General features: G+C 38.8%; 1 protein-coding gene across 3 annotated transcripts in view; it reads left to right on the top strand.

Moving 5' to 3' along the window:
- The first annotated feature begins 989 nt into the window (after nt 1–989).
- XKR4 (XK related 4) overlaps nt 990–18,951 on the top strand; it is a 380,957-nt gene continuing 362,995 nt past the window's right edge. For all 3 annotated transcript variants that reach the window (XR_004954604.1, XR_004954603.1, XM_016126191.2), the window contains exon 1: nt 990–1,914. Coding sequence is in view for 1 of the 3 variants with exons in the window: in XM_016126191.2 (XP_015981677.2) it covers nt 1,091–1,914 (824 nt within the window). In the remaining 2 variants the exon portion in view is untranslated. The remainder of the gene's footprint in view (nt 1,915–18,951) is intronic.

Raw genomic sequence — 18,951 nt, 5'->3', positions numbered from 1 at the left:
CGAGGGCGCGGGCTCAGGGCTCCCGGCGCACCCACCCGCCCTCCGCAGCCTGCGCCGCACTAGGCTAAGCCGCTCGGCTCCGCGCCTCCACTGGCCCCGCACGCTCCCGCGCTCCCCAGCTCTCCAAGGCCGGGCACACCCACTGCCGATGCCGGCAGTCGGGGGTCTGGCGTCCCAGTTAAACCCAGTCTCCCATCCCTCGCCGGCCCCGGCTGCACACCCAGCCCTTGTCCAGGTAGCCACAGATCAGAACGGAATACAAAGAGGCCTGTGCTTCCCTAGCCCTCGCCGCCGCGACACCCGCGCGTGCCCCCTTCTCCTCCGACCACCACGGAGGCTGGACCCCAGGATCCGCCCCCCGCCCCTCTTCGCGCCCTCCTGTCCCCCCTAGCCAACCCTCCACCCCGTTGTCAGTCAAATCCACCCAGCGTTCTCCGAAATCCCGTGAGCTGGAGCCCCCGACTGTCTTCCTGCTACCTCTCGGCCGCTCCTCTCGGCCCCCGGGACCCGCCAACACCCCACCCTCACCCCGCCGCTCCTCTCGATCCCGGCCCCTCCTCCGGGGCCCTCCTCCTCCCTCGCCCCTCCCGAGCCGGGGTGGGAGCGGCAGCAGCTGGAAGAGAAGAGATGAGGTCATCCTCTCCCTCGGAGTCAGCTGGTGGAGAGGAAGCGGGAGGAGGGAGCGCGCGTGAGGGGAGGAGAGGAATGTGCAGGTCCGAGGAGCGCCGCGGCGGCCGCTGCTGCTCCTGCTGCTGGCGGCGGCGGCGGCTCGGGCGGCAGCCGCGGGGCCGGGACGGCGAGGAGCGCGGGCGGCGGGCAGGGGCGCGCGCGGGGCGCCGCGAGCAGCTTGGCTCCGCGCAGGCAGCCAGGCGGCGCTCCTGCCGGCCCCAGGCGCGCCGCTAGCCCGGCCCAGCGCCCAGCCCGGCGGGCGGCGGGCGGCGGCGGGCGGCGGGCGAGCCGGCGCAGGAGCGGCAGGAGGGGCGGCCGCGCCGCCGGGGAGGGAAGCCGCGGCGAGGCGAGGAGGTGGCGGGAGGAGGAGACGGCGAGGAAAGGTGTCAGATAAAGGAGGGCTCTCCGGTTCGGAGGCATCATGGCCGCTAAATCAGACGGAAGGCTGAAAATGAAGAAGAGCAGCGACGTGGCGTTCACCCCGCTGCAGAACTCGGACCACTCGGGGTCGGTGCAGGGGTTGGCTCCGGGCTTGCCGTCGGGGTCGGGAGCCGAGGACGAGGAGGCGGCTGGGGGCGGCTGCTGCCCGGACGGCGGCGGCTGTTCGCGCTGCTGCTGCTGCTGCTGCGCCGGGAGCGGCGGCTCGGGCGGCGGCTCGGGGGGCTCCGGCGGCCCGGGCGGCGGCGTTGGCGGCCCGGGCGGCGGCGGGGCGGGCTCGGCGGCGCTGTGCCTGCGCCTGGGCAGGGAGCAGCGGCGCTACTCGCTGTGGGACTGCCTCTGGATCCTGGCCGCCGTGGCCGTGTACTTCGCGGACGTGGGCACAGACATCTGGCTCGCCGTGGACTACTACTTGCGCGGCCAGCGCTGGTGGTTCGGACTCACGCTCTTCTTCGTGGTGCTCGGTTCACTCTCGGTGCAAGTGTTCAGCTTCCGCTGGTTTGTGCACGATTTCAGCACCGAGGACAGCGCCACAGCGGCCACCGCCTCCAGCTGCCCGCAGCCGGGAGCCGAGTGCAAGACCATGGTCAGTAGTGGGTCTGCAGCCGCGGAAGGCGAGGCTCGCCCTTCCACGCCGCAAAGGCAGGCATCCAACGCCAGCAAGAGCAACATCGCCGCTACCAACAGTGGCAGCAACAGCAGCGGGGCCGCCGGGGCCAGCGGCAAACACAGGTCTGCCTCCTGCTCCTTCTGCATCTGGCTCCTGCAGTCACTCATCCACATCTTGCAGCTCGGGCAGATCTGGAGGTACCGTATCAAGGGTGGGGGAAGAGGGAGACTTGCTGCTGCTACTACATCCCCACTGCTTTGCTTTTGCACGAAAATCGTTTAGGGTTGCTGTGATAGTAACCCTAGTCACACTCTTTCTGTTTTTTTTTTTTTTTTTTTAACTGGGTTTTGCATTTTTAAAATTTGTGGTCACAACCTAGGGTGGGAGGGAAGTGAGAAACAAGGGAAAGGCAGCAAAGTGATTTTGATCACCTCGTTCCTTCTCTCTTCCCACTCTGTTTCACTAGCTTCTCTCTATATGTTACAACCCTTCCCCCTCCCATTTTTAGTGATAACTGTTTCAGTGAGTAGGAGAAGATTCCTGTCACATCTTCTAAAAATCTTTTTTTTTATTATTATGTTGAATTCGAGGTGTATGTTGCAATTTGGATGGCTTCTTTTGTTCCCTGAGAAAAATTGCTAATTCTGATTAGATGGAAGTTGATGCTCAAAAGTACCCACATTTTAATTATCACTGCTAGAAAAGTACTGTCTCTAAGTAAAGAGCTTGTCTTTTGTGGAGAATATCTATAACTATCTCCAAAAATGAGTAAGTAGAACAGAACTAAAAACTTTATTTATGGTGCACAATGCTGTTTTCACTGAGAAGAGCAAGTATGATTATTTTGCAAACTTTCCTGGGACCATTGCTTTGTAAAACAGGGTAAGCATTGCCTAGACTGTGATATTTCAGATTGTGAAACTTTTATTTTTAAGAAGGTACTTTCTGGAAAAGTGGTATATAATATGCTGGAAATTAATGTTGGAAACCTCCATGTTTTGAGCTCAAAGGACTTTTTGAAATGTCAGTTAAATGTGATAGCTATATTTCCCACGTTTGGCTATTGTGAAAACTTACAGCTTGGTGCTCTTTTAAGTTTGTCGAAAAACTCAAATGCTTGTTTTAATTAGTGAAATTTTTTAGTGGCTAGGATGCATATAATTAGCAGTTTTAATCTGATAATGTGATAAATGAAGCTTAAGAATCCATTTATTAACTTTTGCAAACTTTATGCAGTATTTAGAAATCACATGTTTTTAATCACCTTTAACATTTCTAGATTTATGTAATAGTGCAAACACTTCTCAATTCTATTAACTGAAGAACCATCCATGTTTCTCAATGATTGATACTTTTTGCTAAATCTGATATCAAATTCTGTGAACCAAAGAAGTTGTTTTAATTATAATTGTATTTACTAGACCTACGTCAAACATTTTCTCAATTAAAAATGATATTTATTATTTCAAGTCATAAAATACAGAAAGAGAAAAATAAATAAGAAAGAAAAGGACCTAAACACATCTCAGTGAGACCACAGCCACTAGGGCAACTAGCCATCCAAAAAAAGCTATCAAGGGGGAGGAGGAATAGAAGAGTAAGGCTGAAAGCAGAAGGAAAACCACAGGCTGTCAGACAACTGCATTAACTGACCAACCCTTGGAGAAACAGGGTCACACATGACTCCTTTTTGTTAAGCATTTCAACAATTTTTTTTTAAGACTTTAAAGTTTATTCTGCTAACACATGGTCATCTGAAGTGTTGTCGGAAATATTTTCAGATATTTGTCTATATTTTCAGAATAATGTATTTAATATGCAAGTCTGTATTATCTGGATTGTGGTTAAAATATTTGGGGGATAGTAGGGTAACTTGGCAGAGCTTGATCGGAGACTTAGCCTCATTTTCTTTTTATTAAAACAAAGCAGAAATTAAGCCTAATGTAGGAAATTGAAATTGGATCACAAAGTTCATGAAATTTAACACTCAGATGCATCCTAAATTATTTCGACTTCTCTAAGTATAGACTACCTGAGTGGAACTTTGGGGGGTGGGTAGATGCATCTTTGATAATGAGCTGGTGAAATGCAATTAATCTCGGATTATTGTACTAAACCACTATAATTTCTTAAATTAGGATTATCCCTCTGCCTTTTCTAGCTTTTCTTTTCAATGTGTTGTCCATAAATATTGCAGAAACACAAGAGTACTGAGTAGTTCAAAGCTCAGAGGTCATTATTCATGTTTTAACATGCTACTTTCCAAGATCAATAAAATGGATTTTAGCTAGGTTGGTAACTGCGCGTTGTATCCCCATGAAATTCTAGTTACTTTAGGTAAGGGCCAGATTCTAAAAGCTTTCTATAAATAAAATTCTTTGAAATAACATCAAAGTGTTTGCTTGTTCGGAAATAGCTATTTTAAACATTTTGGACAAGATTTGCATTTATTTATACATTTGTTACAAATGCAACTGCTGAAAGCAATGGCACATTCATTTCAATTAAAATTTACTAATGGGAAATTAATGACAGCTTTTAAAGTCACAAGAGGTGATGGTAGGAAAGAGCCATTTGAAATAATGAAGTGAACTTTTGCTACAATGTGAAAAGAGCAATTATGACTTTAAAGGAACTGTGCCTGTGAATGAATGAGAACAGATTTTTCTTTCTTGTTCATTTCATATGATTCCAAAAGTTACTGCGTGTAGTTCAGCCAGTGAGAATCACAAATGCCCACTCTTCACTCTTTTGTCTTCATACCCATAATCAATTATATTTAGATGTCTTCTTCCTTTAGAATTTATTATTTACTCTTAAAATTCTACTTGAATTTCTCCTGTGTCTGTATGCACATACCTAGTTTTCTAGCAAATATGCACATTGCAAACAGTAAATCAATGGATGGTAAAGTAAGGGAGTATTTACTATTTTTATTAGTTTGGTTTTTGTTTCTGAATATCTATCATGGGAGTGGTGGGGTGAGGGAGAGAACTAGCCAAAAATGGCTTTTTCTTCTCTTCTCATGTTCCGTATTCCACAAGGTATTAAAGTATATTCTGTGTTCAGATACACTGGGAAAATAACAGGTTAAACAGAGTTAAAGAGATCTTTTTATAACTGGACTTCTCAGAGCTTTTAATAAGCTAATGTGCAGTTAACTATTTAAAGAGTCTCCTATTAAATACTCCTGTGATCACCAGCACACAAAAGCACTTTGAGCAATATTTTTCCATGTCATTCTTAAACCTGGCCAAAAAATAATAATAACAATTTATATGGCACTTAAAAAATCTAGATATTTTTATATTTCTTATCTAAGTTTTGCAATAACCTAATAGGAAATTATTAGTATCTCTTTATATGAGAAACTGGCTTAGAGAGATTAAGCAGTTGGCACAAGATCACCCAACTGTTATGCGATGTGGCTAGGAGTCAAAATCAGGCCTGCCTTGCCCTAAAGTCTGTGTTCTTTCAATTAGCTACCTCCAAATGTCAACTTGGATAATAAGGACAATAATGTATAAAAGTAACAATTTACCTTCACTGAGGGTGGCAAAGTGGGAAATCTTTCCAATAATACACTAATCATTAAATGCAGAGCAGGAACTTGAGCTCAGATTGTCTGACTCTAAGTCCAGTGCTCCTCTTATTATACCATTTGGATATGCTGAGGTCATTGTATTGAATCCCAGTTGAGTCACATGATTTTGTAGTGGCATTAATGATTAAATGGCATAATGTCTGCGAACAAATGGAAAGTGCTTTGAAAATTATAAAGAGGTTCTAGAGATGAGAAAGGGTAGGAAAATAGAGAACATATGGATTACCCCTTGAACTATTGAAAAAGAGCTTTATTGATTCTGAGTTAGTTCTGAATTTTGATATAGGTCAGGCAAGATCTGTGCCCTTTCCCAGATTTATTGAATGGTTATGTTCTGTATATTTGTGTTCCCTCTATTGCATATTAATTTATTTTGCCATCATATATTGGACACCGATTCTATGCAAGGCACTGTACTAATTACAGATTATCCCAAGATGAATAAAATATTCATCTCCTTTCAAGGAATCTACTGTCTAATAATGAAGAAAAAAGTAAACACAATTTCAATACAAGAAAATAAGCACTGTGGTAGAAACAGGAAACTCAAACACTCATGTAGTTTGGGTAAGAATTTCCAGAGCCTGAATAAAGAGGGGCATTGGCTATAAAGTCTAGGATCTGACTATCTGTGAAGGCAGAGGGGCAAGAAAGAACAAGGCAGGTTAAATGTGTGCTTTGAATAGAGAGTGAGTAAGAGATAGTAGCTAAAGATTAGGATGGAGAATTAATTGGGCTTGGCATTGAAAAGATTTTAGATGTTATTCTGAAAGCACTGAGGGACCACCGAAGGATTGTAAGGTAGAGGAGTGTTAAAGTAGTGAGACGTTGTTTTACCCAAAAGAATGGCAAACAGTTGAAAGTTTCTGAGGATATGTCATCAATTCCTCTCTAACTCAGTTACATTTCTTTTAGTTATGGAAATTAATTGTTTTTAAAAGGATCAAGTTTGCATGTAATTTTGGCATATAAATAGACTGAACATGGTGGAAAATTTGTTTTTCAGAAAAGCAGATTGGTTGAAATTTTTACTTGTATTTATACTGAAGTAAATTCTTGGCAGATATTTATATCATGTTGGTTTTTGAGGAGATATTTTAGGGTACTGCAGTCTTCACCTAATTGAAATTTAGGTTTCCCAGTCCTTAGAAACTTGTTCTTTATATTTTTGTAATATTTTTCAATTTTCAGAGGTCTTCTATGTCTTTTTTTTCTTATTTTATTCTTAGAAAAATGTCTTTGAGGTAGCCTTTTTATTTGCACATGTAGAAACAGAGAATTTTAAATATTTTCCTCTTTAGGTTACGTAGTTCAGTGCAGATTCTAAGTTAGAATTTGATATTGATGCTGTAGGGTAAAAGCAACAAGAAAAATGGTTGACGCGACTGAAGATGATTAGATAGAATAGAGGCCTGAAAACTTGAGAACTCTGAAGAAATCACTGAAAGATTGTAATGTGGAAGAGGCAATGTACTTTTATGTAGGCCCTCTAGGACATAATGGAAGGGACCTATAGGAAGAGATTTTGAGTTAATGTAAGGAAGAATTTTTTAAGTGGCCAAAGGAATCCCAAGATCAGTTAAGATTCCCTAGAAGCAGTAAGGTCTGCATCACTAAGTATCTAAACACAGATTGGAAAACTATAGGCAGAGTTGCAGAAGAAGAGACTTTAACTATCATACAGAGTATTGAACTAGATCATCTTCCAGTCCTGAAATGTTATGACAATTACTTGCTGCTCCAAACATAGTGGACTAACTCTTAATTTTACGTGGATGAAGAAATAGGAGTTTGCTTGAAATATTACAGTTGTGTCCCTTGGAAATCTTTTCATTGGTTTATGGGCCCAATATCTTCCGTGGAATATCAAAAATCTATGCAACATCCTGGAGTGCTAGGCTTGGTATTTAAATCTCTGACTTGGTTAACATATAAATCCACATGTAATCAGTCCTCTGCACATTGACTTGGGTGTCTGTATAAGTTGGAATAATTTATGCATAAATCTATGTGGTAGATTTCAATACCTTTGCAATAACAAGTGCCAAGATTGTAATTTTTTCCATTCACTTAAACTATACAGTTTGCTTCATAAGGGTAATAAAATTTGTATACTTGTTACACTCTAACAGAATTGCAGAATACCTTCATAGAGTAGCTGAAAGTATTACTTATACAAATCTATGCTATCATTTTTGAACAGTGTCCACAAATCCTTGGGTCAATAGGTTTCAAGGTCTTTGCTCAATCACTTACAAAAAATGTCTAAATATCTGAATATCCAAGCAAATACCTTGCTATTAAATAGGTTCCCTATTTTACAGTTTGAGTGAAATGATCTATGTATAAATTTAAATTGCACCAGTCACCGAGTAACAGATAAATAGAATGAGTCCCTTTATAAGGACTCTCTGGCTAATCTGACTAGCATATTTCTTCAACTTGCTTTAGAATTTGCACAACACACCAACTAGGCCTATCGAAGGAAGACTAGGAATTAGAATTGAATTTATTATTCTTACACATTTTCGAATGTAAGGTGCAGTGTGATTCTAGTCGAGAGAAAGTGCCTATCAGATGTAATCTTATAAAACAGTTGTAATATGTAGATGGATTTCAGGGAAAGACACATTCAATAATTCTCAACAAGAAATATTATTTTGAATATCATTGCATCGTTCTTACCACCACACCAACTGACTTCTTTCTAGTTGTGTAAGGGTGGCGTTAGTAACTGTTGACATGGCTAATTGAAAAGAAAGACCAAAGCAAGTCCTCATGAAGTTATTCCAGTGGGTGTAAAACTTGCATGTGTAAGCATACATGCTCAGGGAATATTTGCTAACCAATGAGTGAGGCCCAGGCATTATTCTTTCTTCTTTATGAGAGTGTGACTGAACTTGCTTCTTGGTTGCTTCTTGAGTTTCTCATGGTACAGTGAATGAGAAAAGGTGCAATACCATCTAGAAAGGATATGACAAATCACCCCAACTCTTTTTTAGATGACTAGTATTAGAAAAGTGGGGCTAAATTTCATAAAGTACCAGTTATCCTCTGAGAAAAATGAATCTAGAAGCCCAACTCAGCATTCCTGTTCTTGCTGACAGAAGAGTCAGACTAGGGAAGCTTCGAGATAGATATTTGCCCTTAACTCTTACCTACTCTTGAATGTCTGAGAATATATGTATGATTTTTAGTACTTCTAATCTGTCTACTCAAAGAAAGTTTGTAGCTTCCACTAACACTTACCACCACTTATCACCATAATTTTTATCACCATAAAACATTAATTCTATGTCTAATTTATGTATAGAACTAGTAAAGATTGCTGATTGCAAGGAAAACTGAAGAAGGGTTAAAAATTAAATAAATCAGCCCAGAAGTTCGCTGGAGATAAGAAGTGGTATGAATGACACCATTCTATCTTTATCTTTTCTTACCCTAAGATGAAGGGAGGAGATCATAGACTATCATCGATGGTTCTTATTTAGAGAGGCAGCTGTCCTAAATGGAGAGTCAGAGAGATGCTTTGGCTGCTCTGAAGTTCAGACTCCAGGGAGGTTACCTAACTTCTCTGAGTTTCATGGACCAACATGTGTAGATGGCATATGTTTAGGAACCCATACAGTTTAGACTTTCTTTGGTTTCCTTTTTCTTGATCTTAGGTTTCTATCTGTAGGATGTGATTCATCAAAAAGTAATATCCAAGGGTTTTGCAGGTCTAGAATTCCGATCCTGATCTTATTGAAATTATTTTTGTTTGCAGTCCCCAGAGTATATACACCAGAAATTCTGTACATATTCTTCTAAGGCCACTGTTGCAGCATTTCTCTGTCTATGCAAGTCATTTTCTGGAGTTGATAATATTAGTGTCTGAACCTCAGGAACTGGTATTATTTATAAATGAAGAGAGAATCTTAAGCTTTGTATAATGCAACTTATTTTGAGTCATTTATGAATTTCAGTTATAATCTAATGAAACTATTTTCACCAAAATATGTATAAGTATTTGAAGCTAATGGTAAAATTGTTACATATTATTACTAATTCTAAGATATATGCCATATAGATTTAGGAAGACAAAATCGCAATCTACATTTATGTAGTAAGGTATGCACAACTGGAATGCTATGATTAACAAATAGAAGTAATGCCTTACAGGCTGAAAAAGAACTATCTTTTATGTCAATGAGAAGGCTATTGTCAGAGCTAGATTTGCTTTGAAATTAAAAGATTGTCCTGGGCTACACTGTCACTGACCTAATATGCTAGAAATTGAATTTAAACTGTACAAAGATACTGTATCCAGAGCTGTACTTGTTAAAGAATAGCAATATATTACACTTTGCTAGAAGAAGAGAAGGAAGCATTAACCTCTCCTAGATAGGAACTGCCCAGATCTCTAGGATATTAGAGGTCAGTTGTGAAACTGAACAGTTTTCAGTCCTGTGACATTTCAGAGTTTTAAAATGTTAAAACAAAGCAGTTATTTTAAAATTATCTGAAGTATGTTAAACTATTTCCTCATCCTCATGGTTCATAAGTAGGCAGTTTAAATCAATTCTACTTCTTTTGTTTAATTTATGCATATGCCCTGTTTTTCCTGTCAAAAGAATCCTCTATATAAACAAAGCAGTGGGCAGTGTGTGAAGTGGGTGAAGATTAATCAAACAGAAAATCATGCAACATATATATAAAAAGTAGACTCTATAGTGAATAGAATTTGACTTCCCATCATATACACCCTATTTAAGAAGGACAAAGTCACCTTTCTGGACCACCAATCTGGGAGATTTCATTCATGTAAAAAGCTGTCTGAATTCCTCTTTCTGCAGCTCAGATAATAATCTGAATAAAGATACCAGTTTTGGGTCTTTTTACAGTAGCAGAGAGTCAATAACCCAAACAAAGGCAACCATTGTATCAGTAACAGTAACGAAAGGCCCCCCATAATTTCCATCATTAGTTCATGGCATAATCACTATATCCATATAATATAACAATGAAGAAATGATCCTTTAGGAAAGCAGTGGGAAAGATTTATAAAGGTTTCTTTTGTTTTGAGAGGCGTTCAGCTCCTTAATTAATTTCCTTTTTTACAAAAGTACAATTAATAACAATCATTTTTTAAATATAAGTCAATTCTAAAAGATTCTTCAAAGAAATTTACAGCACTTGGGCCTGTTATCATAACATAAATTAGGACGTATGTGTCATAGGATTTCATATTTCCAGGAGACACACTACTATTTAAAAGTAGCAGTCGCAGATATCCTACAGGACTTTTTCTGATTTGGCGATGGTCTGATTTGAAAGTTCTAGACAGGAACAGATAACGTAATGCCATCCTAATGAAAGCATAGGTATTAGCTGTGTCTATACTTCTGAAAAGTAACCAATAGTTACAATTATTTAAGGATATAATAATATCTACCTACTTTGAAATAGGGTTGGAATAAAATGAGTACGGGGGAAGAAACCTGAAGTTTTTATCAGGGAAGCATGTCCAAATGCCCTGGAAACTATTATTGAGTTCCATTCTCTGATCTGCTAACAGATGAGGGTGTTGTAGATAAGGCATGCATTTATTAACCTGAGGAAGAAAAAATTAACCATGAGAGAAACTAATAAAAATGAAGAATTTTATTCCATCATCAGAGGGTGATTTTTCAATCTTTGAGAGTAGGAGTGGCATAATTGTATTGACCCCTATGATGAAACATATTACAGCAAAGGCGAAAGCAGGACTCCACCAGAAAATGGAATTAACACTCCAGGCCTGCAAGAGTAAGCCCTGGCCAGGAGTTAGAAGGTTATATTTATAAAATAATATGGAAAGCTTTCCAATGTTCAACCTGCTCTATGCAATTCAACTCCTCCCAGCGACCCATAAGGCCTGCAAGACTGGCCATACTGGGAAAAATATGATGGTTCGGCCTGATTTCATACTTTATTATTTATCTTCCTAAGTGAGAAATACAACAATCAGCAATACGACGAAATATGTCAGTGTCTGTATTGCAGAATAAAGAGATAATGAGAATGGTGCCTTATACATTGTGTATTTGTGTATATGTATCATCAGCTTCCTTATTTCACATTAAACAAAATAGAAAAGGATGACCTTTCCAGAAGTGCTCCTTTTCAAACTAATGGTTTTCTAATTTTCCTTTTCTACAACAGCTGATGTTGCTATGCCATCACTTTCGTTGCTAAGATTCCCTCCCCCATCTATGGGCTGGGACCTGATTGTTTCCTTCAGTGTTCTTAAGTGTTTCCATGGAGAGTCACTAAGTTCATTTTTCTCTGTCTGATTTATTGGTAGGTGTGGTCACCCTGCTGGGCTCTGGACTTGCATGGCTTTTCAATATGGTAGCTTCTAGCTCCATGGCTGTTGAGCATTTGAAAGGCTGCTATTCCCAACTGAGATGTGTTGTGTCAGATACCTAGGGGATTCTGAGGACTCAGTGTGGAAAAAAAAAGGAGGAATGATAAATATCTCATTGATAATTTTTATATTAATTATATGTTGAACCAATAACATTTTGGATATGTTGGGTTAAGTAAAATATATTATTATAATTAATTTCATCTTTTAAAAATTTTTTTTTCACTTTTTAAATATGACTACCAGAAAATTAAAATTACGTATATGGCTTGCATTATTTTTCTTCTGGACAGAGCTTCTCTCAAGAATGTCAAAACTCAGATCTTGAGAAGTAAGAGGAGGAAAATTCAAAGTTAAATGTTTCAAAATATTAATATAAGACTTAACTAGAAGTTACCAGGGAAGTTACCACAGTGAGTGGTTTCACTGCTGAGGCAGGTTAACTTAATGGATTTTGCAAATAAGATTACCTACTGGTAAAAGCTGACTCTTTGGGAGATAAAACCTTTAATGTGAGTAAAGCCCATTGTTTTCCCTGCTCCCTGCCTTGCCTAAGGCCTACTGATGTGCTGAGGTTATTTGGTGGTTTAATAAATAGTATTTAACGTTGACAATAAAGATGAAATCTTTGCAGGTGCCATTCAAGCTTGCCAAGCACTTTCCCTCATATTAAACCATCAATCTTCTCATCAGCCTCTCAAAGTAGATAGTATTGTTCCCATTTGAAGATGAACTGACTGAGGTTCAGCGAAGGTAGGACACTTGCCCAAGTGCACACAGGTACCAAGCAACAAGTACCGCACTCACATTCATGACTTTGGCTTCCAAACCTCATGTTTTTCCCACTATATCTTCCTACTCCACAATTAGTACAAGAGAATCCCCTGGACAAGCATTTCCAGACCCTTCAGACTGGTGACTATACTGAAAACCACAATGACTTCAATTTTACTGTGACATCAGCGGGAATTAGTGAAGACCAATGATGAGATTATCCTCTGACTACCAGAAAAGGGACGCCCTTGATAAAGGGACTTCGGCTTTGATTCTTGACTTTGCTGTAAACTTCTCAACTATAAAATGGTGGGTGGGAAACATCAAATAATTTCTAAAGGCCCTTCCAGATTCACAGTTCTGTGAAACATGGTAGCTAATTGGAATATATCAACTCTTTTTATATGCTTTATTTAATATCCACATGGGGAACAACATTTATGTTTTATTGTTCTGGGCTAGTTTTCTGAAAAACTACTCAGGGGATTGATATTTCATGCTGAACTTCAAACTCAGAGAGTATGGATCAATTTTATCCATAATGTATCACTTTTTAAAATATATTTACTGGTAAAATACATGTTATTTCCATTGAGAAATCATGACACTGAAGAATATGAAGTAGGTTTTAGTCCCATGTGAATAGTGTGTAATTAACCTGTATTTGTATCCTCAGTCTGCATGCAGTCAAGCTTTGCACACACCAGCATTCTACCGCACATCTGTTTATGAATTATAAATCCAACTACAGGCATTCAAGGCAGGCCCCTCTTTCAGTCTCATCTCTCCCTCTGAGACCAGCAGAATTTACATCTACAGGACATAACTTCAAATTCAACTCCAAAGACCTGTCTTAGAGGTCTGACTCTAGCATATGCACATGCTAGAAAATTCATTCTCAAGTGCACACAATTCTAAAATTTTTAGAATCAGGGTCTTTATTAAAGCAATTCTAAATGTTCATTTCTAAAAATCAAAAGAATTCCCTTGTGCCTATTTAAAAGACATCCCTCCAAAGTAGATGTGATTTGCTTTGAAAGGGCTTACCTACGGCAGTCTTAGTGTAACTTTTTTGGGGGGCGGCATTCCATGAAAAGTATGCAGTATTTTTCTTTTTAATTCAATGACATCTTTCAGAGTATAGTTTTTACAGAGAGACTGGGTGATTTTTAAATGTTTTTAGTGTTCATGACATTAAATGGGTTCTGATTTACTGGACTTTTTTTTACCCCAAGTAATATGCTCTCAGAAACATATCTACATCACTGTTATTTTTCACATAATTTTCTTCTATGTATTCATCTGGTCACGTAGATTAAAACATGCTGGAAAGAACAGATGATTTAATTTAACTCAGATAATCTGGAGTGAAAATGCCTTCATTCATTTGTTTTTATTTTTTTCTGTATTTTCATTAAAATTATTTTTCAATTACACTTGACATACAATATTATACTAGTTTCGGGTGTGCAATATAGTAATTAAATATTTATTTACCTTATGACGTGATCACCCCAGTAAGTTCAGTACTCATCTGACACCTTACATAGTTATTACTATGTTATCGATTGCAATCCCCGTGCTATACTTTACATCCTCGTGACTCCTTTGATGATTAGAAGTTTATGCTTCTTAATCCCCATTTTTCATCCATTCTCTTCCTCCCCTCTGGTAAACATCAGTTTATTCTCTGTATCTGTGAGTTTGTTTCTGTTTGGTTTGTTCATTTATTTAGTTCTTTAGACTCCATATATAAGTGAATTTACATGATATTTGTCTTTCTCTGTCTGGCTTCTTTCACTTAACATAATACTCTTTAGATCCATTCATGTTGTTGCAAATGGTAAGATTTCATTCATTTTTTTTTTTTTATGGCTGAGTAATATTACATTGTGTATATGTACCACATTTTGTTTATTCATCTTTTGATGGACACTTAGTTTGCTTCCATATGTTGACTATTGTAAATAATGCTGAAATGAACATTGGAGTGCTCATTTATTTATTTAATAAATATTTACCAAGCATTCACTATGTGCTGGCTCTGAGCACACCAAGGTTCATGAAATGTGCTCCCTGACTTAAAGGAGTTCACTGTCCTGCAAGATGACCTCTTGTTTACAACTGTTTATACCCTGGAGGATCAGGTGTCATCAACAAAAGCAGGAATTGAATTGTTTGGGAGGCAGGGGGAACCTCTATCTGGAAGGTTTCAGGAGGGACTAACATGAGTGGGACCTGAGAGAACTCCAAACAGAAAGGAAAGAAGAGACAAAAACATGTATGCTGTGTTCTGTAAAGGGCTGAAGTGGAAGATGTGGCAGAAAGAATGTCAGCAAATGAGTCGTGAGTTTGGAGCCAAACTAACCAGGGCCTTGGGTGCTTTCCTAAGGAATCTGGACTTGATTTCGTTGGTGAATGGAGACTCAGAAAACTCATTCAAATGTGTATTTTCGAACAATTACCTTGTAGCAGTGAGAAAGATTGACTCACGGTCTGAAATGCTGGAGAAGGAAGTGTCCTGCACTCTTCAGAGGCAGGGAAAAGGAAATGTAACTGAGGAGTGGACTTGAAAAATATTTGGAACTTTAAACTGCTGTTATGACTGAGTGAAATGAAAGCACTTAAGTGCGCTTGGCTGCTTCTCAATAAAGATTCTGAGTACTGGTTAGGAACTCTATTTAATGGGCTATTGGAAAAGTAATAAATATAAACAGAGTTGGGAGCATGTAAAATAAAGAGGCTCTGTAAATGTAGGCTGGGCAATTAAAAAGATTTACCAAAGTAAAACTAAATACAGTATAGTGGATAATTAATGGGCCTGTGACAACTCAGTAATAACTACCCTGAACTTTTACAATAGTGCATTAACATTTGCAAGTCAGAAAGAGGATTTGCTTTTATAGCCGACACTAGTTAGCTAGGAAACTCCCCTCACGGAAGTTAATTAGGGATTCCTAGTAATGAGTCTGCTGATTAACCTCCTGAGCCAAAGGTGACTGACAGTTATTCAGTTGAGGGTTTCTTGTAGAGCCTTAAAAAAGTTTAGTTGAAAATTCAATTTTCCCTGGCCCTAGATGCTATTTTAGCTTTTTGTTGGATTCCCCTGTCTTACTTTAGGAAATGAACTTCTGTTCTCTTGGTAGGTAGGTAGACCTCTATCTTTTCCAGACCTCCATAGGCGAGGGGGTAATCCTTGAGTGGGTGAGGTCCTTCACATTGTTAGGATATGGTGAATGCTCCATCTTTGATACTTGGCTCAGTAAAGATTCCTCAGAAGAAGCTACTTTTGAGACCCATTCGACCTCTTTAATTTCAGTACATCTTCACTTGACAACTTTTTAAATTTAAAAATGAGTAAACTTTACATTTTTTTCTGAGCATTTTTAGGTTTACAGAAAAAAAATGAATGGAATGTACAGAGTTCTCATCTACATTCCTTTACCTCCAATTTCCCCTATAATTGACTTCATATATTAGTGTGGTATATTTTATATAATTTATGGACTAACGCTGAAACATTATCATTAACTAAAGTCAATACTTTACCTTGGAGTTTACTCTTTGTGTTATGAATTCTATGGGTTTTGACAAATGCATGATGATCTCTTCACCATTACAGTATGATACAGAATGGTTTCGCTGCCCTAAAAATCCTCTGTACTCCACCTATTCATCCCTGCCTCCCCCACCCCCGCCCTCTGCACCACTGATCTTTTTACTCTATCCCTAGTTTTGTCTTTTCCCGAATTCCGTGTAGTTGCAATCAAATAGCATGTAGCTTTTTCAGATTGGCTTCTTTCACTTAGTAATATGTGTTGAGGGTTCCTCCATATGTTTTTGTGGCTTGATAGCTCATTTCTTTTTAGCACCGAATAATATTCCAGTGTGTGATGTACTGAAATTATCCATTCACCTACTGAAGGACATCTTGGTTGCTTCCAAGTTTGATAATTATGAATAAAGCTGCTCTAAACATTTGTGCGCAGGTTTCGTGTGGTTATAAGTTTTCAGTTCATTTGGATAAATACCAAGAAACACAATTGCTGGCACTTAGAAGAAGAGAATGTTTAGTTTTGTAAGAAATTGCCACAATATCTTTTAAAGTGGCTGAACCATTTTATATTCCCACACTTGATAACTTTGAGTACCTACCATGCACCAAATGCCCCTCCCTTGAGAGAACAAACTTAGTGAACCAAGGCACAAAATGTATCTAGAAATAGTTTAGATACCATGAACTTGTCCAAATTACAGATAAACTAAAATTTTGGAGGGTTTTGCTAATTAGGACCTATGCTTTAGAGTATACATCTCATAATTATTATTAAATGAGAAATGGGTAAAATAATAAAAATTTAAATTATAGTAAAATACTGTAGTTATTCCAGTAATGCATTTAGTCTTATGAAATTATTCTTCTAGACATTTACACACAATTTCTGGAACCAACTGTTTGTTTTCACATGGGTAAAATAAAAACTATTGGAATCAAATTTGTCCCTTTTTAATGTACCTTTGGAATTAATGATTTTCATGGATTTATAAATTTTTTCAGGATTTTTTTTTAAATGTAACCATGAGGTAAACACTCTGAATTTCAGGGGAAAAAATGAACAATGTGTGCATGTGTAGGCACTCGTGTGTGTGTGTGTGTATGTGCGCACGCATACACACACACATATGCACACACACTCTGAAATACTCTGCAGTTCTGCCAAAGACTTGAACAATTATCCTGGGGTAGCAGCAGCCTGATTCACTCGCTTTTGCTTAGCTTGGGTTTTGCCACCAATGGACTTAAATGGAAATTGTACACAATCGAATGGTAGAAAATTGATTTCTCTACCTTTGTGAAGATATCATAAGAATTTTTATTTGAATTGTTATGGTATTAGATAAAATTGATCTGAATTATTTTTGAAATTCTGAAAAGCAGATAAAGAATATAAAAGTTTATGCCCATCTGTTCAACTAAACCAACCAATAAGATGAGCATCGTAACACTTTTTAGCCTAAATGATATAATCAGATCAATTTTATTTCATGTGTACTATAAAAAGAAACTTGGGTATCAGTGTCAAATATCTCTGCATTATGCATAAATATTCATTTTAATACATGTTGTCAAATTTGTCTTTATATCTCTAACTTTTGGGGTTTTTAAATTGTATACAAATTTTTATGAAACTGAACATTTTACATGATGTGTTATGACAATTTTAGTAAAGCTGTCTGGCTGAGAAGGACACTAAAACTTGACTTAGTTCATTTAACAGAAACAGTTATCCTATCCGGTTGAGACCTGTAAGCTTTGAAAGGGATAGAGATATGTACTTCTCTGTCATGAATATATATCTAAGTCTGTTGATAAGAATGGGATGATTTGTAAGTGGGCAGTCTGTGGGCACATTTTGGGAGGAATTAACAGAAATGTTACGAATCACGTCATGTGCTTAAAAGGAAGTCTCAAGTTTATCTGATATAGACATGAAAGCTCTGAAATCCATTGAATTAAGAACAAGGATGATATACAATAAAAATAGCAAAAGAAATATAGTTCATATGAACTCTAGTCTAAATGCTGTGACTTGCAGCAAAGTGCTATCTTTCTTTTCTTCTGTATATATATAAAAAAAAACTATTCATTACACCTTCAGTCACCCGAGACTTTTACATTGGGGGCCTCCTAGGGAAGTGAGAGAAAAATGAACTGGGAAGATGAGAGAGGAGAGGAAAGGCAGGCTGTGGATCAGCTGTAGGTAAAAATGCCTTTGGGAAATCACTCATACCCGATATTTACATACTGGCTTGCATGAATACAATAATATCTCTTGCTTATTTTAGAATATAGTTATTCAGATTGATGCTTGGTTTCTCAGACTCACACTAGTTAATTTCATTGGCAAATTCTGGCCCTTTCTGGAATGTGTGCTTTGAGAGAGCAGAAACTTTGTTCACCACAGTGTCCCCCCCATATGTTATGGTGCCTGGCCCATTATTGTTATTTAATACATATGTGTTGATGAAATTAATGAAATGAAAATCAGCAAATTCTTAGAGGACTTTATTCTCATTCCAATGAAATTTTGGGTAAATTCTTAATTTCTGTGTGTTCTACTTTACTTGTGAAATTAATCCATCATAAATAAAAGCATATGATGCCCAGGACATCGCCTTGTAGCACACTTTATGCTCTCCCTGTTGAATTTTGTAGTTGGTATCAGAGCAGTGGATGGAAAGACTGGATTTTCCTAGAGTAAGACCTGACATTGGTTCTAGGGTGTAGGCTCTAGGACTTCAGAGCCTCTGGCTTGCAGAGATACTTCATAATCTATTGCCTGTTGGTTCCTTTAGGAGTGGCTAAACATTCAGAAAACTGTGTACCTTCCATCCCAAACTCATGATGAGCCTGGCCCTTAAAAATTACAAGTCTTGGTCCTACTGGTTTGCTGCCCCTTCCCAGAA

This window comes from Rousettus aegyptiacus, unplaced genomic scaffold (assembly GCF_014176215.1).
Source record: "Rousettus aegyptiacus isolate mRouAeg1 unplaced genomic scaffold, mRouAeg1.p scaffold_m13_p_15, whole genome shotgun sequence".
In the NCBI taxonomy this organism is placed as follows: domain Eukaryota; kingdom Metazoa; phylum Chordata; class Mammalia; order Chiroptera; family Pteropodidae; genus Rousettus; species Rousettus aegyptiacus.
The sequence above is the reverse complement of the archived record's forward strand: the minus strand, read 5'-3'. Positions and strand labels throughout refer to the sequence as shown.